Here is a 16985-nt window from a genome sequence, read left to right as displayed (position 1 = left end):
GCTTGCAAGATAATTTATTTAAATACTTTGCTTATTAAATTATGTATTAAAAATAGCTAATGTAAGCCCTGGCCGGGCAGATCAGTTGGTTAGAATATCTCCTGATACACCAAGGTTGTGGGTTTGATTCCGCAGTCAGGAGATACAAGAGTTAACCCATGAATGCATAAATAAGTAGAACAACAAATCAATGTTTCTGACTCTCCTTCTCCCTTCTAAAAGAATAAATACCCCAACCACCTTAAAAATAGCTAATGTATCAGTACAGGTCTACCTTGGAGATATTGTGGTTTTGGTCCAGATCATCACAATAAAGAGAATGTTGTGAAATAAAGTCACACAGATTTTTTTGGCTTCTCGGTGCATATAAAAGTTAACACTACACTGTCATGTATTTAGTGTAAAAAATTATGTCCAAAACAATGTATATACTAATCAAAAAATTCTTGATTGCAAGCCCTGGTCAGGTAGCTCAGTTGGTTAGAGTGTTGTCCCCATACACCAAGATTGTGGGTTCGATCCCTGGTCAGTGCACATACAAGAAGCAGCCAATGATTGCACAACTAAGTGGAACAACAAATTGATGTTTCTCCCTCTCTCCCCCTCAAATCAATTTAAAAATATTTTCAAAAATACTTGATGGCTAAAAAATGCTAACCAATATCTGAACCTACCAGAGAAATGATACACTTGCTTGACTCAGGCTTTTCACAAACTTTCAATTTGTAAAAAACTCCGTATCTGTGAAGCGCGAGAAAGCAAAACTCAAGGAAACAAGGATGCCTGTATTTTATTTACACTTAGGTTGTCAAATTGAATGTTTTTCTTAGATAATACTTTCCCATTTCGTTAAGTCATTCCTACTAGCCCTTACATGATCATGCATTTCAAATATCCACATGTGACTGTGAAATCTCATTAGGAGGGAGTCAGGATTAGTTGTTAGCCAATTTAATGGCAATTCTAAGTAAGGTATAGGATAAAAGATTTCTTGTTTAATCTCTTCATATTAAAGATGAAGAAATTAAAGCCCACAATGAAGCAGCTTGTCTGAGCTTGTCAAACATGTTGACACCAGAACTCCTGCCCGTCCTGTTCCTTTGAGGCTTCTGGAGGCATAGGTTCCTATTAGACACGACTCTTACTTGTTGGTTTATCATTTGTTGTTGAAAAATGTTCTGATTATTCACCATCCTTTCATATACCCCTTTTAATTGTGAAGTGCACAACTCATCACAATACCATTAGTAGATACCTGCCGAGGCCACGTGGTGAGCAGGGTAGACTGATTCCTCTTTCTGGAGTGAACAGACGTGTGGGAAAACCCTCTCTGGAAGGAAATAATTTTGTCGAGATTTACCTACAGGGTTGAATTGCATACATTCCAGGTGTCCAAGTTCAATTTCATCTAAGAGAATTAGAGGAGGCTTCCTTAGAGAAGTAACACTTAGATAGAGACCCGAGACCTGAAGAAGTTAGAAAGTGGCCATGTTAGGGGACCATGGAGAGTCATTGAGGCCCAACACAGTAAACATTGCTTCTAGAAGCAAGGGCTTGGCCTTTGGTGGCACTGAATTTGGATGGGTGTGGTTGGAACATGCAGAGGATAAGTAGGCAATGTCTAGTAGCCATTGATGGATTTTAATTCTTTTCTTTGTTTTTTATTTTTTTCTTTACTTTTTAAAGAAATTGTTTTTATAGAGAAGAGAGAGAGAGAAAGAGAGAGAGAGAGAGAGAGAGAGAGAGAGAGAGAGAAAGTGGGGGCAGGGGAGTGGGAAGCATCAACTCATAGTCGTTCCTTCTTGTATGTGCCCTGTCCAAGCAAGCTGGGGGTTTTGAACCTGTGACCTCAGTTTTCCAGGAAGATGTCTTATCCTCTGTACTATCACAGGTCAGGCAAGGTTTTTTGTTTGTTTGTATTTTACTGAAGTGAGAAGCAGGGAGGCAGAGAGACAGACTCCCACATGCACTCGACTGGGATCCACCCGGAAAGCCCACGAGGGGGCAGTGCTCTGCCCATGTGGGCCATTGCTCCATGGCAACCAGAGCCATTCTAGTGCCTTAGGTGGAGGCCACCAAGCCATCCTCAGCACCTGGGCCAACTTAGCTCCAATGGAGCCTTGGCTGAGGGAGGGGAAGAGAGAGAGAGAGAGAAAGGAGAGGGGGAAAGGTGGAGAAGCAAATGGGCACCTCTGCTGTGTGCCCTGGCCGGGAATTGAACCTGAGACTTCCACACACCAGGCTAACGCTCTACCATTGAGCCAACTAGCCAGGGCCAGGCAAGGGTTTTAATTCTTAATGTTTCTCCTGCTTGGCTTGCTGAGCCCTTTCCTTACCAAATAATATCAGTTAAATAATTGAAATATATTTATTGAGAGATTACCCCCCTCCAAGAGAAATAATTTTATTTTAGAAGTCAGTGAGAGAAATAAAAATAATATGCTTATTTGTAATTAGCAAAGTAGTCAATTGTTGGAGCATTTATTCTAAATTCATATATTTGCAGACTCTTTGTGAATATAAATAAACATGTGAATCATATATTTTAGTGAATTACTGTATACTGTACAAAACAGTCTACAGGAGGTCTAGTAGATGCTGCTTCCCAAAAGCTTTTTTAAATGGCCTGGTGCTTGCTAGGACCTCAGGGATGATGACTGGTGTCTTGAGCAGATGCAGATTGCTGACTATGGCAGAATGATTGCAGTTTCATGTTAATAAGTCCGTTTGGTGAAAGCTGATTGCTCACTCCAGGGAGCTTGGTTGGTTTGGTGGCAGTGCCAGGCTAAGTTTGGCAGCCCCCATCTAATCCCTTGAAGCTAATTTGGGAATTATAAGGTAGAACTCAGTGGGGCCATGCAGCCTGATCCCTGTGTCTTACACCAGAGATGTTGAGGCAGTAGCTTTACCATCCATTAGAACAGCTTTGCCATTTTATAACTCTCTTTAAGGCTCATACCTTGTATTGAGTTTGGAATCATTATCTTTGATGATAGAAGGAATTGTTGAAATTCTGGTGGATAAAGTTTAAATCCCAAATTAACACAAACTTTGTTATAAAATAACTATTTATATGTATTATCTCGCTCCTAGTAGTTTGTTTGGTTTTTGAAAGTCTGGATGTATTTTAACCATAAAAGCTCCAATAATTCTTACTTTTTTAACAATGTACTGTGTGGGCAGGTATTGCTTTAGGTACCATGCCCATATTCTATCTCCTACAATCAAAGGATCATTATCACTTTACACACAAAGGGTGATGGAGGCTCAATAACTTGTTCTGTGTAACACATCTTGGTAAGCCAGGCTTGGAATCCTCAAGTGTGGTTCTCTATTAATTCTGGCTTAAAATTATAAGTAACAAAAATCTTTGAATGCAAAAATATTAAATGTGAAAGATGGTTCTTGGAATATTGTAAGGGTGAGTGAAACATCCATCCTAATTTGTGAACCTGAACAAAACAACCTTGTGAAATGTCTCTGTGCCCACCCTCCCCTTTACGCTGTGTTTTGCTTGGGCACTGAGGTCTTTTCTGCTTGCAATAGACAGAAGGGCTTTTAAGGACTGACTGAAGGTCAGCCCCAGAGAAATTAAGGATGCTGCGGCCAGAGATGCGTTGACCATATTTTCAGCCAGGAGTGAGGGAGGACCAGGCCCTGAAGGTGTGGGGTAGAGTGGAGTCCAGCTTCTCTGTATACCTTGTACCCTCTGTTCCTCCTGCCTCCCTGCCCAGTGGGTGTTCACGTGGAATTCCTGTCCACAAGTATAGGTTCAAGAGTATTCTTTGTTTTTTCTCTGCCACTGGCCCCCACGGAATATTGGTACTTGAATTAACCTTAGGCCTCAGGAAAAGAAATCTGTTTGAGAGACAGCCTGCTAATGATAAATAATAACTGTTATACTGTTGCATCTGCAGTCTCATCCGATTCTTGCAACAACCCTGTGATGAAGGTAACATTGTTACCGTCTTACAAGTGAAGAAACTGAGGCTTCTTCTGACCCACCCCTTTTTTTGTCTGACCAGCTTTAAGAATCTTAACTGATCATCTCTGTATTTGGGGCTTCCTTCAGCCTGTTCCCCAGACAGTATTCAGGGAAATCTTTATTTTTATTTTTTTCCAGTTTTATTGAGATATAATTGACATAATATATAAATTTAATGGATTCAGTGTGACTATTTGATATATGCATATATTGCAAAATGATTGCTACAGTAAGCTTAGTTAACATCCATCAACTTGCATAGTTACAAAATTTTCTTTCCTTATGATGAGGACTTTGAAGATTTATTCTCTTAGCAACTTGCAAATATACAATACAACATTGTCAGGCCCTGGCTGGTTGGCTCAGTGGTAGAGCGTCAGCCTGGCATGTAGTTGTCCTGGGTTTGATTACCATTCAGGGCACACAGTAGAAGCACCCATCTGCTTTTCCACCCCTCTCCCTCTCTATCTCTATCTTTCTCTTCTCCTCCCCTCCTGCAGTCATGGCTTGATTGGAGCAAGTTGGCCCTGGGTGCTGAGGATGGCTCCATGGCTTCCACCTCAGGCTCTAAAAAATGGCTCCAGTTGCAGTGGAGCACGAGCCCTCCATGGGCAGAGCACCACCCCCTAGTGGGCTTGCTGGGTAGATCCGGGGTGCATGTGGGAGTCTGTCTCTGCCTCTCCTCCTCTTACTAAGTTAAAAAAATATATACATATGATTTCAAAACCTTTTATTTCCCTCTCCAAAAAGAAAAAAATCACCTACAATACAACATTGTCAACGATAGTCATCATCTTCTACATTATCTCCCCAGAACTTATCTTATAACTGGAAGTTTGTGCCTTTTGACCACTTGCATCCATTTCCCCTGCCCTTTACCTCTGGTAGCCACCAATCTGTTCTGTTTCTATTAGTTCAGTTTTTAAATTCCATAGATAAGTGAGATCATACAGTATTTGTTTTCTCTGTTTATTTCATTTAGCATAATGCCCACAAAGTTCATCTATCTTGTTACAAGTGGCAGGGTTTTCTTCATTTTTTATGGCTGAATAGTATTCCATTGTATATAGATACCACATTTTCTTTGTTTATCTGCTGGTAGACATAGTTTGTTTCCATGTCTTGGTTACTGTAAATAATGCCACAATGAACATAGGGCTGTAGATAGCTCTTAAGCATAGTGATTTTATTTCCTCTCAATTCTACCCAGAAGTGGAATTGCTGGATCATATATGGCAGCTCTAGTTTTAATTTTCTGAGGAAGCTTTATAGTGTTTTCCATAGTGCCTGTACCAGGGGGATCTTAAAAAACCCAATAGGATCACATCATTTCCCTGCTTAAACTCTTTCCTGAACCTTATTCCTCATCCTTTTGGCTTCTCAGCCACGTTCCCTCCACATCAGGGACCTGAAGTGGTTCCTCTGTCTGTAATGTCATCCTTCACCTGACCTTTTAAACCTGTACTTACCTTGCAGGTTGCAGATACTTTTTCCTTAGAATTCTTATTATAGCGTACAATTACCTATTTGTGATTATTTGTTGGGTTAGCCCATCTTTAAGCCCATGGGAACAAAACCGTACCTCTTTGGTCATTATATTCCCATTGACTGGCATGGAGTAAGCAATAAGTAAAGATTTGTTGAAGGAAGAAACGACACTCAGGAAATTAAATATTTTGCCTTACACAGCAAATGGTGTGACTTTTACTAGAGTATAAGCTTCATGAGACAGGATTTTTGGCTCCTGTTTTCACTGTTGTACTTTTGGCATCTTTTATAAAGCCTGGCTTGTAGTAGAAAATGTTTGTTGAATATTGATTGTGCTTACATGTGATTTCAGAGATTTCTATCCAAAGCTAGGACCTTTGCCCTCTTTGTGCCAACTCTGTCTGAAGATGGAGATTTGGAATTACCCAGTTTCTCTGTGTAGTACAGAAATCTGAGAGTTGCTGTTGTGACTCAGTAAGGTGGCTTTGCTTTCTTTGTGTATAGGTCTTAAAGGGCATCCAGATGTCGTCAGACCAACAGCAGTATCTGTTCTACATCCTGTACACCCCTTTTTACAGGCTGCCAAACTAGATATTAATGTCATCCATCCTGCCTCTTTTTTAAGTCCCTGAATAACATGTTGAATAGCTATCAGAACAATTCCTCTACCCACTTTTATTTAACTATTTGTAGACTTAACAGTATCCTTTTTTTAAAAAAAAATTACTTAAATGGCAGATTAGAAACATTTTATTGATCTGTTGGAACATCATTGTATGTTTATGGTACCAGAAACTCAGGTGTTATTTACTGTTTGAGTTTAGGGAGTAGTAATGTTTTTATTCCATTCAATATATCTCTGTCTTTAAGATCAAATTGATTGGGGGCTGAACAGTTATTTAGTGTTAAAACATAACAACACACATGTTTGTGCTTCATCTTGCTCTTTGTATTCTGAAGGAACTTGGAGTCATACAGCATTACCAAGGATTGTTTGTTTATTATAGCTGCCACTGGCAGTCCTGAAGTCATCACAGTTTGTGATCAGTAATGATTTGTGCAGAGTGCATATGTCAACATGGAAATGCCAAAGTCTGATGGCAGCCATAGCAAGCTTTTCCCTCTCGGTGAAAGCATTCTGTTTTAAGAGTTGGAATATTGAGGGGGGAAAATGGTTCCTAGTTTGTGGTGACAGACGTGGTCATGGAAAGATCTGGTTTCAAGTGTTGACTCTACCATATTATTTTGGGCAAGTGTTGGTCGTGGAGATTGGCTTCTCTTCAATGAAATCATGTTGACCTCCTCCAACTTTAAAAGCTATTCATGTATCTTTAGCATGCTAATTCTTTCACTTGAGAAATTGATTGGGTGAAAGTTAATTATAAGTTCTGATTTTGAATAATCTCATGTATATAGCTGGTTGTGTTAGCCATGTAGGGGCAATTAGTCATTTTTCTTGCTGGCTTTTAGCCTGCCGCCACACATCATTTGGCTATGTATTTGCTCTAATTTAGAGCAGGATTTGCTCTTTAAAAAACATCCTGGTCAACTCAATGAATACTGTGCCCAACCAGTTCCTTTTGAACATTGGTTTAACCCATGATGGTTTTCAGGACTTGTTTGGATAGGGGTTTTTCAGCTACTCCTGGTCTCTGTTGGCTTACTAGGGAATAGGGGGACAGCATACTCAGTTTAATGACCTTAGATATAGACACAGAGGAACTTTGAAATTCGAAGAATTAGTATCACATTCATCTTTAAAAAACAAATCTATTAAGCTCTCACTCTGAATTTTTTTTCCTGTTTATTTGAGGACACTAAAAGTTGTGATACACTTTGATAGAACACATTACTTTGAAATGCGGGCAAAATGACTAGACCCAAAATTATTCTTCAAGATCTCAGAGTACCCTATTGTAATGCTAAAGGAAGTATTTCGTTCACAAAATCCAGGAGATTCAGTGAGATCAGAAAATTAAGGTGGGGAGTCTCAGCTCTCTGCAAATTGAGTATGATATAACCTTATGGAAAAAAGGGGATTTGTATTTCCCTCGTTTTACTTAAAGTCTATAATGTGGCCCTGGCTGTTTGTCTCAGTGGATATAGTGTTGGCCTGGCATTTGAATGTCCCAGGTTTGATTCCCAGGCAGGTCACACAGGAGAAGTGACCATCTGCTTCTCTTCCCCTCCCTTTCCCCCTTCTTTCTCTTTTCCCCTCCTGCAGCCAGTGGCTCAATTGGTTTTCATGTCAGCCACGGGTGCTGAGGATAGCTAGATTGGTCCGAGTGTGTCAACCTCAGGCACTGAGATAGCTTGATTGATTTGAGCATCAAGCATATACCCCAGACAGGTATTGCTGGGTCAGGGCACATGCAGAAGTCTGTCTCACTATCTCTCCTCCTCTCACTTAAAAAAAAAGCAAACAACACCTGTAACGTTTGGGAAGCAGTCTATCATCCAGTATTCTTCTAGTTGGGAAACTGACCCCTAAGTTGTTTGTTAGTTGTTGATGTATGCACATCTTGGCCAAAACTGGCATTCTACTGAATGAGAATGGCAGACTTCCCTTTTTACACTCTTCTGCCTTAGGATCCTGTCACCACATTGGGAAGATTAGACAAAAACTCCCTGCAGTTTATTTTCTTTTTGAATAAGTTATATTATGGAGGGACTTTTAAGCTAAAAGAAGAAAAGCTCCTTCTTTGTTAGAAGCAGCAGTGTGTAGTTTAAACTTGTCTTGGACTTCCTCGGAGATGTTTTAAGATCCGGTGTAAACTTGCTGTGGTTTGCCTTTGGGCATCAAACTGTTTAGCTTGGCTCTATTATTTCTGTAATTGCTGCATTTTAATAATTGCCCAATATTCTTGTCAGCAATTTGCAGTCTATATTTTTAATAGAACCATTTACCTTTCTTTTCCACAGGTTTATTCAGACCTGGTTTAAGCCCTTGGATTAACGAGCACAGACCCTGTGCAGCTGCGGCAGGGGTGACACAGCTCACTGACTGCTCCCACAGCCTTGAGCTGGGTGTATTTTATGTGTTCCACAAAACCCTCTGGGAAGCCATCTTCTTCTGAGAGCTCTTTTTATAGGGTTTTCCTTTATGAAAATTGCCTTTAATATTTGCTGACATGGGGTATTTCTTTTTAAGAGATTGTTTTTCTTATCAGTCTCTAGGAAAATCTTGTTTTTTGAAGGTAAAAAATAGGGACAAATTCTTTTTGCTGTTGTTGCTTTGTTGAGAGACTAAGAAGAGACTCCCATTACATCTGAAGTGATGTGGAGTTATGGTGACAGAAATGTTGGACTTCAAGGGATGATTGAAGTCAGTGTCATGGCTTCTAAAATCATCTCTATAAGTTAGTCAGTTTTTGTGACAGGACCATGTGGCACCAGTAATTTGTGCCTCAGTTTGACTGGCAATTTTGTTTTTGAGTGATTCTATTCTTTAGCTTATCTCCTTTTTGTGTCTGTTGAAATGATTACTTATTTATTTATTTTGTATTTTTCTGAAGTGAGAAGCAGGGAGACAGAGAGACGTGTGCCCAACCGGGATCCACCCGGCATGCCCACTAGGGGGCGATGCTCTGCCCATCTGGAGCTTTGCTCTGTTGCAACTAGAGCCATGCTAGGGACTGGGGTGGAGGACATGTAGCCATCCTCAGTGCCCGGGCCAACATATTGTTTCAGTGGAGCCTTAGCTGTAGGAGGGGAAGAGAGGGACAGAGAGAAAGGAGAAGGTAAGGGTGGAGAAGCAGATGGGTGCCTCTCCTGGGTCCCCTGGCTGGGAATCAAACCTGGGACTTATACACAACAGGCTGATGCTCTACCACTGAGCCAGCTGGTTAGGGCTGAAATGTTTATTTTTTTAATAAAATATTTTAACAGCTTTTATACTAGCTAAGTATTACATAAATAACCACACCTTGCCCTGGCCGGTTGGCTCAGCGGTAGAGCGTTGGCCTGGCATGCCGGGGACCTGGGTTTGATTCCCGGCCAGGGCACACAGGAGAAGCGCCCATTTGCTTCTCCACCCCCCCCCCTTCCTCTCTGTCTCTCTCTTCCCCTCCTGCAGCCAAGGCTCCATTGGAGCAAAGATGGCCCGGGCGCTGGGGATGGCTCCTTGGCCTCTGCCCCAGGCGCTAGAGTGGCTCTGGTCGTGGCAGAGCGACGCCCCGGAGGGGCAGAGCATCGCCCCCTGTGGGCAGAGTGTTGCCCCTGGTGGGCATGCCGGGTGGATCCCTGCTGGGCGCATGCGGGAGTCTGTCTGACTGTCTCTCCCCATTTCCGGCTTCAGAGAAATACAAAAAAATAAAAAAATAAAAAAATAAAAATAACCACACCTCAATTTCTTTATTGGCATAAATACTGGGTGGGGCAAAAGTAGGTTTATAGTTGAGTATGGGAAGCAGTTTATTCTTGTATTATTATTTATTAATTATTGTATTATTTTCCATACAAACAACTGTGAACCTACTTTTGCCCCACCCTGTATACCTCAGAAAAGAATGGGCAAATAGTGGTAATAATAGCTAACATTTATTGATTGCTTATTATGTGCTTGGCACTGTTCTAAGTATTATTATATATTAATGAGCAGTCTGTGTGTGTGTACGTGCATGCACTAAATCTTCATATTAACCTATAGGATAGGTTCTTGTATACAGAACAATCTGCCCAACATCACCAATTTGGTAGGTGGTAGAATGGATTCAAACCTAGGCAGGCTTTTAACTGCCATTCAAATCCATATTCTATTCATAGTAGGCTTTTACTTTCAATCTTTTAAAAATAATTTATTTATTTATCTATTTTTAGAGAAGGAGAGAGAAAGGGGTGGGGAGGAGCAGGAAACATCAACTTGTAGTAGTTGCTTCTCATGTGTGCCTTGATAGGGCAAGCCCAGGGTTTTGAACTGGTGACCTCAGTATTCCAGGTCAATGCTTTATCCACTGTGCCACCATAGGTCAGGCCATAATAGTCTTTTAGTTAGCATCATACATTAATATCAAACCACAGTGCCTCCTGCACTTATGTGATAATAATCTAGTTTCAAGATGTGTTTAAAATATTCTTATTGAAATTAGAGCTTTATTGTTACTCTTTCTGCATAGGCAATAATTTCAAAACCTAAATGGTGTAAAAATGGTATAGATGGTGAAGTCTCCTCTTCCTCCCATCACTGCCCTTCAACTGTTGCCTGATGTGGACCGGGACCAAGGTAAGTCGGCCCTGGCATGGTCTGGAAATAGGGTTTTTCCACGGTATTCAGGAAACATATTTTAAGGATACACATATAGGAGGATATGATGAGGTGAAGTGGCAAGATTTATTGGAAGGGCACTATGGTGCGTGGCTGCCACACCCAGGCCTGCAGGGCTGCTACTGAGAGAGAATATGACCCCTGGGGCCTTTGGTAAGCTTTGATTATATTTCCTTGGGTTGGGAAAAAAGTAAGCTTTCTTTCTTTTTAAAATTTTTTGTATTTTTCCCAAGTGAGAAGCGGGGGTGGGGGAGGGTCAGACAGACTCCTGCATGTCCACCAGGGGTGGTGATGCTCTGCCCATCTGGGATGTTGCTCTGTTGCAGCCGGAGCCATTCTCGCGCCTGAGGCAGAGGCCACATAGAGCCATCCCCAGCGCCCGGTGCCAACTTTGCTCCAATGGAGCCTTGGCTGCAGGAGGAGAAGAGAGAGATAGAGAGAAAGGAGAGGGGGAAGGGTGGAGAAGCAGATGGGCGCCTCTCCTGTGTGCCCTGACTGGCAATTGAACTCAGAACTTCCACATGCCAAGCCGACGCTCTACTGCTGAGCTAGTAAGCTTTCTTTCAAACTAACCAATCATATTCCTAATTCTTTGCAGGGTTGTTCTGGGTGCTCCCTCTCTCCAGTCCCTTTACTGGATCTTCCAGGGTTCCGTGTCCTTATTCTATCTGATCCTTTCCCCTGATTTTCCCAGGTCAGATTCCTTCCGGGTATGGTTGCCATTTAAGCTACTATGCATGCCTCAAAGTTCTGCTTCTCATCTGGCGTTTACTGCGCATGTACATGGTAAAAGGACCTCCCCCCTGCACCGTCTTGGTTTCTACTGCACATGCGCCCAGCACAGGACTTCCCCTTTTACTATTTATCCTTCCCTCTTGTAATACGCTGGCTAGGCCAGTTATTCCCCGGGGAGATTGGAAAGCAATCTTTCCTGCCTACTTGGGGATTAAATCCCTTTGATAAAGGATGCGGCTGTTCCCTGGGGTGTCTGTGAAGCTGTAGCTTCCAGACTTAATTAGGTTTAGCCAGTTTAGCTCCCTCCTCTTTTGTTAAAACCTAACTAGCTTCCTACAGTAACACAACTACCCTAATCCTCTCCCTCCTTCTCATAGGAAGTTAGTGTTACTACTGTAAAGAGCCATGTTAAATATCTTTCTCTTAATACTTAATGCAGTGAACTACGAACACTTAATTAGAAACTCATTTTGCTATTGTTTTTATAGTGTTGTACTGAATCTAAAAGTGCCCAAACGGGCTTTGTCTCTGAAGGTAGCAAGCTGGTTCTGTGGATGGTATTTCCTGGGTGAGGGTAATAAAGCTGCAGTCCCCAGCTATTAGAAATGGTTCCTGGAAATGCCTTGATGTAGCCTTTCCCAGGGTTTAGATCAGTCAGGGTGTTTGTGCTTTTATCCAGGTGTTGGGTAACTTTTATTCTTTTTTTTTAAAACCCCTCCCTTCCCCCCTTTCCTTACATGAGAGAAAGACAGGAAGGGAGAAAGATGAGAAGCATCAACTTTCGTTGTGTCACTTTAGTTATTCATTGATTGCTTCTCATACGTGCTTTGTAAGGGGCCTCCAGCTGAGCCAGTGATCCCTTGCTCAAGCCAGTGACCTTTGGGCTCTAGCCAGCGACCATGAGATCATGTAGGTAATCCACGCTGAAGCAAAATGAGCCTGCACTCAAGCTGGTAATGTTGAGTTTCAAACCTGGGACCTCAGTGAGCCAGGTTGAGACTCTGTTCGCTGTGCCACCACAGATCAGGCTGGTAACTTTTATTCTTGGTGGAAGGAATCATGTCCTTAAACAATGCTTGGAAAATAGTAGGTGCTCAATATTTGTTGAATTGAACAACTTCTGTGGTTGTGCCAGGCTCAGTTATATAGAATTGGAAAATATCTTTTGGAGTAACTGAGATAATCTTTAGGGCTGTGAGGGATATTCAAGTTAAGCAAATCACCACAAAACTTGCCAATCAAAATTCTTGATAGGCAAATGTTAGAAAGGACCTGTGAATCATTTAGTCCAATAACCAAGTAATTTCAGATGGCTAAAAGACGGGGGGAAAGCTTTTCTCCTATTAACATGCTGACAAACAGTTGAAAAAAAAAATCTTGCCTTTTTTTTTTAATTGACTGATTTTAGAGAGAGAAGAAGAAAGGGGGAGAGAGAGAGAGAGAAAGAGAGACACACACGCACATTAACCTCTCACTCCACCTATATTTGCATTCATTGATTGATTCTCGTATGTGTCCTGACCAGAGATTGAATTTGCAACCTTGGCGTATCTAGATGACGCTCTAACCAGCTGAGCCAGTCAGCTAGGGCAAATCTTGACTTTTAATGGTTATTTTTCAAACTAATTCTAGATCTATTTTAATTTGATGCTTATGATAACTGTCATTATAACATTAGATTGGATCTGTAATCAGAGCTGTCTGTGTTTGCTTGTCAGCACTAGGGAATTCATGACTCAAGTATCGTTGATTGCTGTAGTGCCACAATAGAACTGGTGATGTTATATTAGGTGCACCTTGATTTTCTTCTATAGTCTTGAAAGTTTTATATATAAAATCAAAGACTTAACATGTCAAAAGTAAATACAGTTTTGCAAAAGTATTTGCTATAAAAACCTTTATTAAGTAATTATTACCCCCATCTCAGATTGCTTGAGTGCTCTTTTGGCATAAATCTAAGATAAATTTATCTTACCCTCTTTAGAAGTTCTTCATTTTGCCCTAATCTGTGTTTATGAAAAGACATTACTGCATTAAGTTTTCTTCTTGAAATATGTTTATTATTACAGACAATTTGAAAATTGGAAAGAAGGATTTCAAAGCCACATCTGATTTGCAGAGATTGTCTACAATCTGAAGAACTGCAGGCTGAGGTGACTGAACAGGACACGCTTTTGGAGAAATAAAAATGACTTCTCATCATATGATTGCCATATTTGCCTTAATGAGTTCCTGTTTAGCTACTGCAGGTAAGTTGCATAATATACATTGCATATTTATTATATATTTTTTGATATATTTTTCCACAGTCTCTTAAGTTTAGGAAAATTCAGGCCATGTGACATTTATGTAGAACTTGAGTATTTATGTTCTTCAGGGAAATAAAATATTTAACTTCTATGCAGATATGTAGTATGTTTGTCTATGTTACATTTTGATAGACTGGTGCTAGACATTCTTTTTTTTTTAATTAATTTTATTTATTCATTTTTAGAGAGGAGAGAGAGAGGGAGAGAGAGGAGAGAGAGACAGAGAGAGAAGGGGGAGGAGCTGGAAGCATCAACTCCCATATGTGCCTTGACCAGGCAAGCCCAGGGTTTCGAACCGGCGACCTCAGCATTTCCAGGTCGACGCTTTATCTACTGCGCCACCACAGGTCAGGCCACGTGCTAGACATTCTAATGTCAGGGATGCAGATACCTAACTAACCTTCAGTGTTGAGATAGGTAGAGAACAAATATACTAATGTTTAGTTCTGTTTAATTTCATTACATACATAAATTACATTTACTTTCTTACCTAAATAAGAATTTCAAGAAAGCCATTTTTTTCATCACCTGCAAAATGAGAAAAATAATCACACCTACCCCAGAGCGAGAGTCAGAGAGAGGGATAGATAGGGATAGATAGGAATGCAGAGAGATGAGAAGCATCAGTCATCAGTTTTTCGTTGCGACACCTTAGTTGTTCATTGATTGCTTTCTCATATGTGCCTTGACCATGGGCCTTCAGCAGACCGAGTAACCCCTTGCTCAAGCCAGCGACCTTGGGTCCAAGCTGTTGGGCTTTGCTCAAATCAGATGAGCCCGCGCTCAAGCTGGAGACCTCAGGGTCTTGAACCTGGGTCCTCTGCATCCCAGTCTGACGCTCTATCTATTGCGCCACTGCTCAGTCAGGCCTTTTTATTCTTTATTACAAGAAATAGATCTTCTAGCTAGAGGAGACATTAGTAGCATAGGCTGGCTGCTCACAAGGTATTTAAGTTTCTCTATGTCAGGTATTTTGGTATGTAACTTTTTAAAAAGTGCTGAAATGTACATCAGGATATGAGGTTAGAAATGACAGGAAACAAATGACTTGGTTGGAACATTGTTGCTTAAGTAAGAATTTTAGATCCTCCACATCACTGTCCTCGTGTTGGCAGTCAGGGTCACTGCCAACCTGATTTGTTTAATTCCCCCCCCCCCCCGAAGCTGGAAATGGGGAGAGACAGTCAGACAGACTCCCGCATACGCCCGACCGGGATCCACCCAGCACGCCCACCAGGGGCGACGCTCTGCCCACCAGGGGGCGATGCTCTGCCCCTCCGGGGTGTTGCTCTGCCACGACCAGAGCCACTCTAGCGCCTGGGGCAGAGGCCAAGGAGCCATCCCCAGTGCCTGGGCCATCTTTGCTCCAATGGAGCCTTGGCTGCGGGAGGGGAAGAGAGAGACAGAGAGGAAGGAGGGGGGGGGTGGAGAAGCAAATGGGCGCTTCTCCTATGTGCCCTGGCCAGGAATCGAACCTGGGTCCCCTGCACGCCAGGCTGACGCTCTACCGCTGAGCCAACCAGCCAGGGCCGATTTGCTTAATTTGATCTATTATGTTGTGATTTCCTTTGTGTCTGTTCTGTAATGGGCTACATAAAATGATTTTGTTGGATCAGTTCTTGAAACTGTCTTGTTTCGAACACATTGACTTGAACAATGATTAGCCTCTTGGTTTTGGCTGTTGAATTCACATATAGTTGAGATGATAGCGATGATAATTACCATCTATCTATTGAGTGTGCACTACATTCAGACACTGGATTAAATAACTATAGAATATAACAATGAATAAGATATTCTTATTTCATGAGCTCATTTAGTCACAACTCTGAGGTAGGTGTGATTATTTTTCTCATTTTGCAGGTGATGAAATGAGATATGGAGAGATTAGATAGCTTACACAGTATCATGTGGCTGGCAGTCAGTGGAACCAGGTTTTTACCTTAACCTCTTGCTGTAACGAAGGAGCCAGACCACCAACTGAGGCTCCAGTAGACTCAGACTAGCAGTCGTGTATAGGCACAGACTAAGTAAAAACCAGTTTGCCGAACTTGATTTATGAGATTGGAAAGCTGAAAGTCCCCCTCGTTGCTAATATCTTGAAAGAAAGTCACTATTTTTTTTTTTGTCAGTATGTGAATTTGAACTGCTCATTCTCTCTGTCAGCAGTTTCATTTTGTCTCAGGATTGAAGAGTTACTTGCCTGTGCATTAAAACTGATCTTAATTAAAATCTCATTGAAAAGTAGTTGCAGAAAGAGAGAGAGAGAGAGAGAGAGAGAAATGTCTTGATGGAAAATGAGCTGTTTTGATGACAAGATGTATATCATACCTGATGGGTTTGAGGCAGAATTTTCTGTTTTCATTGACTCCGGGAACAGACTGAAAAACATAACTGAAGAAGGTACTTCATGGGAAAGTGCTGAGTTTGATGGCTCTGTACATACAGCTTTGATGTATATTTGATAGTGAATCAGTTTTGCTTAAGACCTTCTGTCCTCATTCAGACCATAGTAAAATTTTGAGTTGTATACACACTTACAGCTCTGCTGAGGTGTAAAGTAAAATTGAAGGTACAGAGGAATTACAGATTCTCTAATAACCAGAGGCAACTGATCAATAATACAGAAGTAGAGATGTTTTTGAACAACCTATGAATGAAGAGGGGAGAAATGTTTTCCCTGCACTGATATCCGGTAGCTTTCTGTATGGGCTTAGCATACTTTACAAAATGTTTTTTGGGACATTGTCTATGAGTTGAACTTCAAGAAGATAGTAGTAACGATAATAATAGTGAATATTTACAGACTAATTAATTACTTACTGTATGCCAGCCTCTGTTCAAAGTATTATGACATTTTATTCTCATAACTGCCTTAAAGAGTATCAGTACTTTGTGTATTACCAGTTTACAGATGAGGAAACTGAAGTACAGACAGGTTAAGCAACTTCCTCAAGGTCATGCATTGAGGTGGCAGGTTTAACCATAAACCTACTTAGTCTAGGTCTGTAAATAGAGCCTTTAAGTCTATGCAGCAATATTGCTCAGAAGGGTGTCTGTTTGTAAAGAATGATAAAGGGCCCTTGCTGGATAGCTCAGTTGATTAGAGCTTTGTCCTGAAGCACAAAGGTTGTTGGTTTGATCCCTGGTCAGGGCACATTCAAGAACAGATCAATGTTCCTGTCTCTCTCTTTCCTTTCCTCTC

General features: G+C 41.3%; 1 protein-coding gene across 3 annotated transcripts in view; it reads left to right on the top strand.

Moving 5' to 3' along the window:
- Window positions 1–16985, top strand: part of TGFBR3 (transforming growth factor beta receptor 3) — a 234539-nt gene that overhangs the window by 15009 nt on the left and 202545 nt on the right. For 2 of the 3 annotated variants that reach the window (XM_066268636.1, XM_066268633.1), the window contains exon 2: window positions 13541–13720. In XM_066268636.1, coding sequence (XP_066124733.1) covers window positions 13660–13720 — 61 coding nt within the window. In that variant the 5' untranslated portion in view covers window positions 13541–13659. Of the gene's footprint in view, window positions 1–10587; window positions 10695–13540; window positions 13721–16985 lie in introns of all 3 variants that reach the window. The other variant, XM_066268635.1, reaches the window with a different exon arrangement.

The sequence above is a fragment of the Saccopteryx bilineata genome, chromosome 3 (assembly GCF_036850765.1).
Source record: "Saccopteryx bilineata isolate mSacBil1 chromosome 3, mSacBil1_pri_phased_curated, whole genome shotgun sequence".
In the NCBI taxonomy this organism is placed as follows: domain Eukaryota; kingdom Metazoa; phylum Chordata; class Mammalia; order Chiroptera; family Emballonuridae; genus Saccopteryx; species Saccopteryx bilineata.
Note: the sequence above shows the minus strand (reverse complement) of the source record. Positions and strands in the feature narration are given on the sequence as shown.